At 41.9% G+C, this 13,867-nt stretch overlaps 1 protein-coding gene across 6 annotated transcripts in view; it reads right to left on the minus strand.

Annotated features, from left to right (window-relative positions):
* Nucleotides 1–13,867, minus strand: part of ARHGAP32 (Rho GTPase activating protein 32) — a 244,496-nt gene that overhangs the window by 146,982 nt on the left and 83,647 nt on the right. For all 6 annotated transcript variants that reach the window (XM_054803027.1, XM_054803025.1, XM_054803026.1 and 3 more), the window contains exon 2: nucleotides 1,304–1,412. In XM_054803027.1, the coding sequence (XP_054659002.1) occupies nucleotides 1,304–1,411 (108 nt within the window). In that variant the 5' untranslated portion in view covers nucleotide 1,412. The remainder of the gene's footprint in view (nucleotides 1–1,303; nucleotides 1,413–13,867) is intronic.

Here is a 13,867-nt window from a genome sequence, read left to right on the forward strand (position 1 = left end):
TATCATTGTATTATATGAGGTTTGATGATGCTTTTAAAAAAAAAAAAAAAAACACATAGTACTTATCTTTGTTCCCATTTAAAATTAAAAAACTCCCTACGAGCCAGGTACATCATTATCTACGCATTTTCTGAAAGTTGTATAAAGAACAGTTAATCCAAAATCTAATTCACGTGACCCAGCCAGATATTAACGGTGTTTTAAACTTCAAGTAATCCACTGGGATGAACACCCCTCAGCCCCATACATCAGACGAATCTGTCCTGCTAAATGTAGCCCATCTCTCATGTCGCTGCTGCACTGCTGGCAGTCCAGGAGCAGAGAACATATTGGCTTTTCCAGGCTGAAGCCCTGCCACTGCCACATGATCCAATGAGAGGGAAAAACTGTCACTGGTGCCGCATCGCAGTAAGTAATCTTAGCCATGCTGCTGGACTCCCTGCCCCTGGAGCACCACTGCTCTCCTGGAATATTTGGACCTTCCGCCTATCCAAGGGCTGTTGCAGAAGGCAATTGCCTTTTCAGCTAAATAAGGCGATTTAGAAAATCTGAAAATAACAAGCAAGATACAACTTCCAGACACTCCTATACCGAAACATGGCAAGTCAAGCTTCTGTGAGGTAAGGTAACTTCACAAAATGACCTAATCAGATTGTCCTACTTGGCTGCTAACAAAACAACATCTGATCTTCTAAACTCAGCAAATGCTAGGGGGGAGTTGGGAAAGTGGAACTGCAGATACTTTACTCACTCCTTTAAAAAGAAAACAAATATATTTAGGTAATAGAGTTGTCCGTGGCCCACTGCCCACTTGTAGTGCCTTCTGTAAGCATGAGAACAGCACCTTTGCGGTTGCTTTTCTGCAATTCTGTTCCCTCTGATGGTAGTTTCAGGCTGAGATTTTATTTCTGTAGACTTAGCCAGCATTTTGCTAAAGTCTTATTCTTCCACAATGCCGCAAAGAGCATGTTTTTACAAGAAGTTCCCTTCATGCTCAAAAGTCTTGCTGAAAAAGAGGTTAATGCAGACTGAAAATCGTTGTGACATTATGGACCTTTTAATTGGTTACTAGACCTGCTTTGGGGCATGTAGTAATAGGGCAGAAGCGTTATTCATGCTCCTTCTCTCTCTCCTTGACAAACTGCCAGAGGAAGGAAAGTCTTTTGGTCTTGTTGAAAGTACAATGCAATCCATATAAAAATCTGAAACTCAGGGAATATAAATCAATGTGTAATTAAAATATAAGAGTAGACTGTTCAGAACCGAAAATAATGCATATAGAAAATACAACAAGGTGTTTTACCATAGCGCTGAGAGTCTCCTCCCAATCTGGCCTCTCTCTGGGATGGATGCTTCTCTGAAGCTCTGGCACAAAGTCATCTTCTTCTGTATGTACAGAGGACTTCATCATTCTGGAAAGGAGGACAAAGAGATCTGATACTCAGTGATGATGTCTATGTCATCTTACATACAGTCTGTTATGGTACTCAGTTATATGCCTCATACGATAATATAAACACTTTTATAAATCCAGAAATCTTACATACTTCTAAGTTTCTCTTACTTCCTTATTATAAAAGCAGGACAAGAGTGTAAATCTGGTGGAGAGAAACCTGCACCTCCTATCCAATCAATGGATAATTTTGTTTAATCACTGCACAATTTGCAAGTCTTAAAACACAGAAAAATGCAGGAATAATTTTCAGTCCATTTCAGAAAACCTGCTTCTATTGCCCAGGCAAACAAATTAGCCTTAGAAGAAGAAATACACACATTTGATTCCTTAGTTGTCACCACAAGTTTGGCCTAAAATGGAGATAGCAGTTTCCATGTCTTAGCCTGAATTCACATCCCAAGGCCTGAGCCATCAGCTCTGATAGTTCTTACTGATCCTGTGGGCAGGGTGAGCACCTTCAGCTGCCCCAACTCTGCGCCCAAAGCCGTCTCATTTTATCAAGGTAAACTCTTCTTCAGATAAGGAGCCATCTTTTCAAACACATTTAAGAAAACTCCTCTGCTTCAGACCAAGATCCGAAGTTCCGAAAGGCTGTTTGCCACCACGACATAAGTGGCTGGGCCAAAACATTTAACTCTCCTTTGTGCTCTACGTCAAGTGTTAAGAATGAAGTAATTAACACTCACAGTAATAGCATGGCTGGGTTACAAAATTATATCCCATATAATTTTATACCTAGCTTTGTGATCACATTTCTGCTCTAATAAAAAACACATCCCAGAGAAGATGTATGGGACTCAAAACCAAAAACCATAATGCCTCAGGCTAATGCTGCTAAATGGTTCCATGTGCCATTCCCACCGCAGACAACCCCAATTGAAAGTGGCTGTCCCTAATGAGGCAAGAAAAAATAGGCCTACATGGTGAAAGCTGTATATATCTCAAAAAAATTTGCATGAAAATACCATGATTTAGAACGTGGAGGTGCCATGCCAGCTCAGATGGGAGACTTGCACCTTTGCAATGTATGTGTGCAAAAGAATTTGGGTTTAGTAAACCTGAAAATTTGTTGCTCAGAGTGGCGACTCTTTCATTTCTCCTTTGCACATCAAGAGCCAGAAGATTTGGCCTGTTTCTCACAACACGGGCTCCATCACATGAGAAGTTTGCCACTTGTTTTAAATGAAAATGAAAGTTGAAACCTGCTGGTTACAGAAAAAAAACCCAGATTGTGTAACTCAAAACCAGGAGATTTAAAAAAAATAAATAAAGGTGCACAAGTCCATGGGACCTGATGAGTTGCACCCGCAGGTCTTGAGGGAACTGGCGGATGAAGTGGCCAGGCCACTCGCCATCATATTTGAGAAGTCCTGGCAGTCTGGCGAAGTTCCCGCTGACTGGAAGAGGTGGAACATAACCCCCATTTTTAAGAAGGGTAAAAAGGAAGACCCAGGGAACTACAGGCCGGTCAGTCTCACCTCTGTGCCTGGCAAGATCATGGAGCAGACCCTCCTGGAGGCTATGCTCAGGCACATGGAAAATAAGGAGGTGACTGGTGACAGCCAACACGGCTTCACTAGGGGCAAATTGTGCCTGACAAACTTGGTGGCCTTCTATGATGGGGTTACAGCGTTGGTGGGTAAGGGAAGGGCAACTGACGTCATCTAATGAACTTGTGCAAGGCATTTGACCCTGTCCTGCACGACATCCTTGTCTCTAAATTGGAGAGACGTGGATTCAATGGATGGACCACTCGGTGGATAAGGAATTAGCTGGATGGCCGCACTCAAAGAGTTGTAGTCAACGGCTCAATGTCCAAGTGGAGAAGGGTGATGAGTAGTGTTCCTCAGGGGTCGGTACTGGGACCGGCGCTGTTCAACATCTTTGTCGGCAACATGGACAGTGGGATCGAGTGCACCCTCAGCAAGTTTGCCGACGACACCAAGCCGTGTGGTGTGGTCGACATGCTGGAGGGAAGGGGTGCCATCCAGAGGGACCTTGACAGGCTGGAGAGGTGGGCCCGTGCAAACTGTACGAAGTTCAACAAGGCCAAGTGCAAGGTCCTGCACGTGGGTCAGCGCAATCCCAAGCATGACTATAGGCTGGGCGAGGAATGGATTGAAAGCAGCCCCGAGGAGAAGGACTTGGGGGTATTGATTGATGAGAAGCTCAACATGAGCGTGAGCCTGCAGCCCAGAAAGCCAACCGTGTCCTGGGCTGCATCAAAAGAGGCGTGACCAGCAGGTCGAGGGAGGAGATCCTGCCCCTCTACTCCGCTCTTATGAGACCCCACCTGGAGTACTGCGTCCAGCTCTGGGGGCCCCAGTACAGGAGAGACATGGAGCTGTTGGAGGGAGTCCAGAGGAGGCCACGAAGCTGATCAGAGGGATGGAGCACCTCTCCTATGAGGACAAGCTGACAGAGTTGGGATTGTTCAGTCTGAAGAAAAGGCAGCTCCGGGGAGATCTAATTGTGGCTTACCAGTATCTGAAGGGGGCCTACAGGAAAGATGGTGAGGGACTGTTTATCAGGAAGGTCGATTTAGATTAGATGTTAGAAAGAAATTCTTTACTGTTAGAGTGGTGAGGCACTGGAACAGGTTGCCCAGAGAGGTTGTGGATGCCCCATCCCTGGAAGTGTTTAAGGCCAGGTTGGATGAGGCTTTGGGCAATGTGGTCTAGTGGAGGGTGTCCCTGCCCACGGCGGGGGGTTGGAACTAGATGATCTTTAAGGTCCCTTCCAACCCAAACCACTCTATGATTCTATGATTTTTTTAAGTTAACTTCATAATTTTGAAAAGGGCACAGTAAGACTTTCCTCAGGATTTCTAGATGTTTGGGTTTGGCAATACTGCCGTTGTACAAAACGATTCTACACAAATCCTCCCAAGGCAGGTTTAGTCCAACGCCATCAGAGGATGGAATGAAAAGAAGGGTAACACGATCAAGACCCACCTTTCACGCCTCGGTCAAAACAAAGAGCTTATCAAAATGCATGCTTTCTCGGTTTAAAGACTTGAAAACTATGAGATTGAATTTACATCTTTATCAGCACGTTGGATTACAAATGAATTTACTACACAACTCCTCAGACTTATGGCAATTCCTCCTGGATTTCTCATCAGAAATCTGGTTTCCTTTCGAGAAGAGAATTTTCTGAATGTCTAAAACGTTGCCAGGAACACAGGGCTGCCCAAGGACACAACTCCACCTGCCATTCCCTAAGTAACATGCACCACATTTGACTGTTTCCTTCAGAAGTACGGACCTTCATTCACACACAGGCCATGTAGGTTCAATGTAAGGCTGGCCTTACGTATGTTTTTTTAAAATAACCTTGGGAATCAGGCCCATGTTCTGGGTGTCTACCCTCACCGTGAACAGCTACGGATGTCACAGTACCCAGTCCTTTTTACTGGACTCCAATCTATTCACTCACATTATTTGTTTAGTCAGATGATGCCTATAAAACTCCACGAGGTCAACTCTTCCCAAACCCTTCCCACTGAAATCCTATTGTTCTTCCTATCGAAGGTGTTCTGGACTTTCACTGGAAATAAGAAAAGCTCTGTATGTACAATTGTATATTTAAAACAATCAGTTCTTCGAGCGTTTGCCAGACTTGTTGAATGGAATATTCTACTGCTGATGGAAATTAAATACTTCATCACGGTTCCACAAAAATACACCTAAGATTTGCTCTCTAATGCAATTATAAACACCTGATAACCATCTGTGAACCCTTATTAATCTTTAATAGTAACTATTTAATACCACGCCATCTGAGACAAGAGACCAAGAAGGCTGAAGATGCTACAGGTAATATTAGTCTTTCGTCTATTAAGTCAAGTGGCTTTTTCCTCCCTGCCCCTGACCTGGATGAAGGAAAAGAACCTTGTGAATTAGCAGTACGGAAACACGGGCAGGAGTAAGGCCAGAAAGGGGGAGGAGAAGGAAGAAAAGCAGCTACTCAAGACACTCCTCGTTAACCTATTTCAACAGATTTTAGAGGAACTCTGCATTCTCAAGGATGACATGGAGACTGAAACCAAAGCTCAGGAAAGCCATCACGAAGAGACTCAGCTGGGGGAAGGAGCAATTTTTCCTGGCCTCAACCCAAGACAAGCTTGGAATATTTTATTTTTATATATATATACACACATATGTACATATGTATAATCATGTACATGCATTTTTCTATGCACATATATTATGTATATTTGACATCATTTTAATTTACAGAGCAAATAAATAGCACAAGATACATACATCTGATTCACCACACATGTAAAGCTGTAACAAGACTAATTACCTTGTTTCTGCCATGGATTCTTTTTCACAGGAGGGGAAAATACCTAGAGCCCCACTAGCACTTATACAAAACACACACATATATTTGGTAAACATTAAAGGCCAAACAAACTAAAGAAGATACTCTGTTCTATAAAGCCTACCCTTGGCCATTTTATGGGAGTTGTAAATGACTGAAAATTCACTACAAAATTTAATACTAGCCATAAGAACAAAAATACAATTTTATTTTAAATGCCACTTCTTCAACTGCCTAGCAGCTCCGAATGCCCTTCACACGAAATCTGACACCATCATATTAATAAAAGTTCTGGCGGTACAGAGGCCATCAGGCAATCTCTCTTCAGATGAATGAATCCTTCTTCATTGTAAATTGAGAATCAAATGTACTGGAACAAATGTTTACGGGACATTTCACAAAAGACACAGCCCGCGTTCACACCCATTCTTTAAAGTTCTCGGGTAGGTCAAGTTGATGAATTTCAAGTCAGAGCTTGTACAGTTGTACCTGATCCAATTGTATCAAGAAAACATCTAATGCCCTTTTCCATGTTCTCAAATCCAATTTGCTGGTCCCATCCTTTATGGTGGGACCGTATCTGCTTATCAGGAATGAAAACATTTCAGTACAAATACTACTTCCATTACATAATACCTTCTCCTGGGGGTATTCACTTAAATATAAAGTGTTTCCAAAAGAAAAAAAAACATTATAAGAAGTAGGTTTGTGTAAAGAACTCCTTAAATTAAACAGGGGAGGAGAAAGGACACAAACTTTAAAATGTTGTGGGATTCCAACAAGAATGTTTGTTGCCCTTATTTAGGTTGGTTGGCACGTACCATGTCCTACTGGTACACTGCAGCGGGAGGAGTAACACAACTGTCATGGACTTTGATGTCATCTAGACGCTGATGACATGCAGATTAATAGCTCTCCTCTGGGAGGACATGAGGGTGTTAAGAAATTACTTTCAGAGGTGCCTGACAGTTGAAAGCCATGCGCTAGCAGAGAAGCATAGACCATTCTGAATGTCAGACTCCTCATATCAGATATTTAATTGTCTGCTTGACAGATACTCATTTTGGACTGGCTATATATTTTTTAAATTAAATGCCAAGCATGATCTTTAGGTTGTGCTCCCCTGTGGGGACATCAGGCATTTCAGCTTTCCTTGCCACTTCTCCCACAAATTACTTTTCTTTCTGACCTCAATTTAAGAGGTGAGAGCAGATGATAACTGATTTATTAGTTTATTTATTATTTATACAACACTGTTGTGCCTGGAGATTTCTCAGCCAATGTAAAAGCACAGCTCTGCCCTGCAGAACCAACGATGCAAGAGGATTTAGAGCTCCACAGAAAGTGATAGTTTCTGAGATATAAATTCTACCCAAGAAGCCAAATTTAAATAAGGCTTGTGCTGACACAAATCTATTCTGAAAACTAACGAGCTTCAAACATTATCTGATAAAAACTGGTATTTATGCCACTCAAATAATTTGCACAAAAGGCCAAAATACCACAGGCTTTACCAGGGCACTAAGAAGGAACTACAGACCGAGCTTTGCATTTGATTTGGGTTAACTGTAGGCTTCAGGACTTCACTACAGGTGAGCCACAGTGCAGAAATCTCAAACTAATGCTGAGCATATTAATCGTAACAGCCTGGATACAGCATCCCTGTCTCTGCAGATGTAACCAAGGAGAGGATTTCCAGGATTCAATCCCCTAACTCTCAATCACAGCATGGAAAGGTAAGACAACAGTTAATCAACAGAAAGATACCTTGAAAAGTCTCCTTTAGAGGGTTTAAAAATAACTTGATCAAGACAAGAAGTCACAATGCCACAAAGAAAAAATATGTTAAGAACTGTGGATGACACCATACAATCAATGTATGACAGAAGAATTAAGACGAGTCTTCACATTGTACGGGTTGCCCCTTATCACCATGAGGAAAGGTGGAAAAACTAGGGAATGAGAACTGAAATCTGCCCCAGAAGCTTCTAGGCAAGAAGCTGGAATCAAATGAGAAACACTGATACATCTATATTTCTGACCTCAAACTTTCCACACACACATATAAAACAACCAAAAAAACTCACCACCACCCACCAAAAAAAGGGAAATGCCATGACAGAGACGGAAAATACCCGTAATGCACGTAACCCCCCCAACCCAATTTTCCAAGTAAACTCTGTGTCCATGAAATTAAAACTAATACAGTGGAAAGGAAGGAAATAATCATGCAATATGGGAAGCAGAGATAGCTCAAGAGCCCCAGGAAAAATGAAACAAGAGATGGGAATTGAAGGCTGACAGTGCTGACCTGAAAGAGGATTTAATTTCCCATGTTTTAAATCAGCTTTGTCAACACCTTAGTGATTACATTATGTCCATCTGCATTATATAAAACAAAATTTCTGAAGTCTGTCTCAAGGATCACACAAAGTGGAGATAGAAAAGACCTACAAGGTCAGCTTAAAGCACACCTCATAAATAAACAAATGGTAAATGGATTGTATTTAATCCTTGACCACAAAATGAAAACCTGGCATAACTAAATGGTTTACTGTGATTGATTCTACAAACTTGAAAGCTGTAATTGCTACTTTTGATGGAAGTTCATAGTCGGGAAGCCAAAATTCAATTGTTTGGGAAGTCACCGCACAAGAAAAATTAATAGACTAACAGTATATTACAGTAAGAGAATATTTTTAAAAAAATCATCTGAATGAAGTATCATTCAAATATCCATAAGCACAAACCAAAACAAATTTCTCCAAACTACTCTATACACTACCTGTGCTAATAAAGAAGTACGTCTTGTGTAGTTTTAAAAGGTCAGATCAGTAGTTTTCAACTGCTTGTGGTCTGTGGACCTGTGAGGGTCTGAGAACTACTGGTACGGTTGAGCAGGAGTTGAAAAGAAAAAGAAGTTCAGTGCCGCTATGCAGCTATTTAGTAAGTATGCACCTTTAAAGGAACGTCGTGCTTAGCAGGCACATTTGTACATGTGCCCAAGTAAAGAAGGCTGGAAATCACCCAGCTATGGGAACAGGGGTCTTAACAGGATCATCACTATTACAAAGTCAGATTAATTCAATTTTACTGATTGTGATTGCTTTCAAAAGCGATTCATGTAAATTCCAGCTACAAAGAGAGTTTTAAAATACTTTACAGTATCAGAATTTCTAGCTTTTCAAATTCCAAATTCAGCCTGGTAAAACCATACCTACACCCAGGGAAGCCGAGTTAGCAATCACCAATACACTATGATAGAGTCAAGTGAATCATGTGATCCCTAATGCTAATTATTGTTATTCAACTCTAGAAGGCAATTTACAAGGTCACAGAAAACTACTTCATGCATATTTTTAGTTTTGGGGTTTCTATTCCTACAAACTATTTTTAAAGAAAAAAAAAATCACCTTCCCACTTGCTGTGCATCACTCACTACCTGTTAAATTAGAGTCTCGGCTGTCTGTCAGAAGAGAATTCTCCTTCTCTGAAGAAGAAAAAACCCTTTTATTTTAGGGTTAACCATTCAGTTAAGAATATGAAAATTAGAAAAATACATTTTTAAAATGAAAGATAGGATTTTTTTAAATGAAGATCTTTTTAAAATCAGCAGTATCACTTGATTAATATTTTAAAATGACAGAGTGGATACATTAGCCCTTCCCTCCACTGTTCATATACCTCTACAGAAGGAAGCAGAGGCGGCCAACAGTACTGCAGAGATTAATTAACATAGTGGTTTCTTGCCTTGTTCCAATTCTCCCAACGTGCTTTAATACAAGCTCCAATACAGTCAGATAGTTAAGCTGTCTTTGCTTAAGAGTTTAACTGAGTTTTCAGACTTCAAAATATCTGTCTTGTTTATTAATTTGCAAGAATATTTAAATCACATTTTCTGAGCTGCCAAAGAAAAGTTGCATGAACAAGATCGGATCACCTGGAATTCAAAACGTATGGGCAAGCCTGGATAAGACAGTTCCCATTTTAGCAAAACAGATATCTTCAGGAACAACAGGCAGCCTGTCTCGCCTGGTAATTGTCTTTTCCCCCCTCTGACTAATTTCGCAGTATCCTCACACTGTACATCACACAGCCCCTTCTGACCCTCAGCCGCAAAGCGAAGCCCCCTAAGCCCGCAGGTGAATATACTGGTGCCTGAGGGCACTGCCAGGGTTCTCACTCAGACATGCTGGGGCTGGCTGTCGGGGCACCCACTCTCCTTAGCCAGCCACGGCGGTTGTCCCAGCGGGACCTTGACACCACTGATCAGGCTGCAAGTACCTTCAGATGCTTCTCACATCTACCAAGGGGTAAGGAGGGATGCTGGGACAGGAGAAGCCAGCACCATTACTATAAACCGAAACCTGCTATTGTCTCTTTTTCTCAAAACGAACCTGTAGGTACACTGTAAGGTCAACCCCAAACCACCTTCGGTAAACCTTCTCTAAATTTGTAAGCAACAAATAGCAACCAGGGGTCAACAGACCCACCTTCTTTTTATTCTGCTCTTCTGACATAGTTGGCAGCAGCTGTCTCACCCAGTTGTGTTTTATGTCTCAACTTAGTAACGCCCGTCTCAAAGTACATCAGTAAGGAAGAGAAGAGATACATACTTCATGCTCTGGAAGGGACTGGAACATGTACCTAAGAGCTTTGCTGAACCGGGCTGTAACAATTTGCATTCAGGTTTTGCATAACTGAAATTTCTTTAAACACTTCATGAAAAGAATAAGTTCTTGGAATATTCAGCTTTTACAAGCTCTGAGCCATGTTCGTAGTTATTAAAAGGCTTTATAAAAATAATCACAGAATCCTCGTGCTTTTGCATGCACGTATTAGTGAACAAACCTGCTCTTTTATTTGGCAACACATAAAAGACATTGTTTTAGTAGGTGCTTAGTGTTTTCTTTCAGAAGAACACAGTGACAGTCAATAAAAAAAATCCTCAGGAATAGGCTTCTCTTACCACTTTTGCCCAATATAAGAAAAGAAATTAGGAAATCACTGAACAATCAGAATCACTGGGCCCTGGCTTGGATTTCTTTTGTTCGATTTGGGAACAAATATAAAAGTATTAAATTGCCTCTAGGGAAAAAGAGTATTAACCTCTCAATTACAATGAATAAATTGCTAAAAGCAGCTCTAAAGTTTCAACATAGAAGAGAGATGGGAAAGGATGGCTGCTCCTGCCCTTCCTGCTCCACTGCGAAATCTAAACTTGGGCACCACCAACAGCAAAAGCAGTTCCGATCTTTGCTGGAGTCTTCAAATATTACTGTAACACAAAGCAGTAATAAAACCCATCTGGTTACAGCTACGCCAACTGCAGCAAAGATCAAAGTATACCCCAACATTGTAAAGCATGACCTAAAACTAGATCCAAGGACATTCATCTGGGCTGATCTCGTTTGTTTGTAGTTCAACGCCAAAGCAAAACCATGGTAAATTTAATCTTTCCTCATAGAAGCATATACTGGAAAAAAATGATGCTTTCAGCGCATGGGATGATCAAGTGCAATCAACTAATCAGTTACAATTAGCCTCGCATGCTGTTAAGTGACAACTGTTCGTAACATGAAACAACATTTAAAACTTGTCCAGTCAGCTAGCTGCTTAGCAGGGAAATCCTTTAACTAAAACATTTATATGGAACCAGTTGCCTACCTAGAGCTACACTTCCTACCTATCCAATACCCTGCAAAAATGACCGTGTATACGCTGGTCCGCACAGCGTGGTTATGGCACACTCTGTGGAAGGAGCCAGGGGAAAAAAATCCATCCAAAGTAGTCTTGCTAGTGAATACTCAAAAGGAAAAGAACAGAAATGAACTCTGGGACACCAGCACATGATTAGCCCAACAAAGAATGAAAGATAAGCATAAACAGATAAATAAAGAGTAGCTCCAGCTATTCTAACTTCAGTAATTAGTCTTAAATGACTGGCGGCCCTCTCATCATATTTACAACAGCACTCCTCCTATCTGTGCTATTATCGCTCCATGTCAGTGGTATCACTAGAAATCACTATTAATACTTTTATTATTCCTACTGGATTGTTTCGACCAGCTAAATGGAATTAAATGGAGGCCTACAACTACAGAAAGTCATCAGGGACAGATTTAACCAGGTGGGGGTCATATGGGTATAATATGTGCAAAGGCATACTGTAATTATTTCTCGACAGCAGAGATGTGTATCATAAACAAGCAGGTCATTCTGAGACTAACACAACACTGGAAAAGAAAAGTACTAACCAGGACAAATCTGCTTGTCGCTTTTCGGATGCACAAAATGAGGAAATGGAAGTGGCACCAGTGCAATAAGGAAGATGTAGGGCTGACGAGTGGGGAAAAAAACCCCAAAAGCAACATAGAGGAAAGAGAGCATTGATCTCCCTTGCCTTGAGTTCTCAAGGATACAGCTGCAACCACTACCATCCAATCATTTTTACCTTCAACACCCACGCATGCATTTTTGGTACAAAAGCATTCAAGCTGGCACGCATGTCTGCTGTGAATGGAAACCCTGCTGCTAGGTTTCCTGCTGCCACGGAGATAAATAGAGAAAGAACAATTAGCTGAGGTTTCAGTCTAATTTAGATTTATTTTTCTTTTTGGAGGAGAGACTGAGAGATGGTATATCATAAAACAAAAACATTAACTCTAAAGGCTACTCAGAGGAGCACAATACTGACATACCACATGGAACCTATAAGGACTTCTGATAATAAGCTCTGTTATCTAGTGCTTAGTGACCCCAATTATGCTAAATGCTGCACTTGGATATGGCAGGAGACTATAATGTCAAGGCAAGGACTATCTACATCAAAACAGACAAGAGGTGAGCAAAGAGAATACCTCCACCCATTTTCCAAAAACCCACAGTAACTCACAGCTCAAGTCACTTGCCCAGTAATTCAGAGGAAGACTGAGCCTGAAGTAGGAACTAACTTCCATTTCACAGTTCCTAGCCACAAAGACCGTTCACAGGAGCACAGCTTTTATCCTAAGGCACGTAAATACCAAACAACTTATCAGGGCCAGGAGGACAAAGATGAGGGCCCTCCTGTGCAGACTAAAGGATCACGCACTCTCCCCTCCGTCCAGTCCTTGCCACAAAATGTTCTAGCCTGATGTAGAAGAGAACTAGAGCTGCCCCCAGCCCAGTCCAGCTTACCAACAGATAATCAGGGCACTCTCGCAGAGAATGCAGTTGTGCAGGCTCAGGAGTGTTGAAGTCCACTGTTTCCCAATCTGTGGCTCTGACCACTAACGGTTTATGCAATATCTCCTCCTTGCCTTTACCCATTACCTTCTGAACTTTTTTCAAAAGAGAGAGGGACAGAAAGCAATAAGCTACGTACAGAATGACTTACTAGGACCACTAAATACTGGGCTGCAGGGATCAGTATTATCAAAGCGCTTACGCAGCACAGCTTCAAGACAGCACTTTTATCCAGCGACGAGGTTTCCGTAACAGCCTAAGAAGCCATGCAAGGGCTCTGCTATCTTCAAAAGGGGCAGCTCCCCATCTCTTCCCAGCCATCTAATGACATTACCTTCCCTGTGCTAGCAGAGGTGCTTGCCCATCTCCACAGACACTGCCCTGGAGGGAAAAATAAATACCTTTTAAAAAGGAGTAGCTTTCCAGCAGCAAAGCAGACGGCTACAAGAACTACCCTTGGAAACACCTCGTTCGGCCACGGCACCATTTTACTTCACCTGCACTGGGATGTAGTTTCACAAAGAGGGGATGAGCAAGAACTTCAGATGCTCCTACGAGACTTTCTTCTCTGGCCACCCCTTGTCCTGTGAAGCCTCACGTGGGCTTTTGCAGATCCCATCCTGATGTGGACACATGTGTCTTCATACTGAGCAAAGAGAATTTGGACATTTATCTTAGCTTTGCAAATGCTGGAGCTGAGGACCTGAGGTTGTAAGGGTGCTGCAATGCTTCATCATGCACCATCACCCAAATCCTTTGGGAATGCCAGAGCTCAGGAAAAAGAACAGTTTTGCTGGTTGGTGTTATTTCTAATTAACTGGGGGAGAAGCATCTGAAACACAAACACTTTGAGGG

The sequence above is a fragment of the Grus americana genome, chromosome 24 (genome assembly GCF_028858705.1).
Source record: "Grus americana isolate bGruAme1 chromosome 24, bGruAme1.mat, whole genome shotgun sequence".
NCBI classification, from domain to species: Eukaryota; Metazoa; Chordata; class Aves; order Gruiformes; family Gruidae; genus Grus; species Grus americana.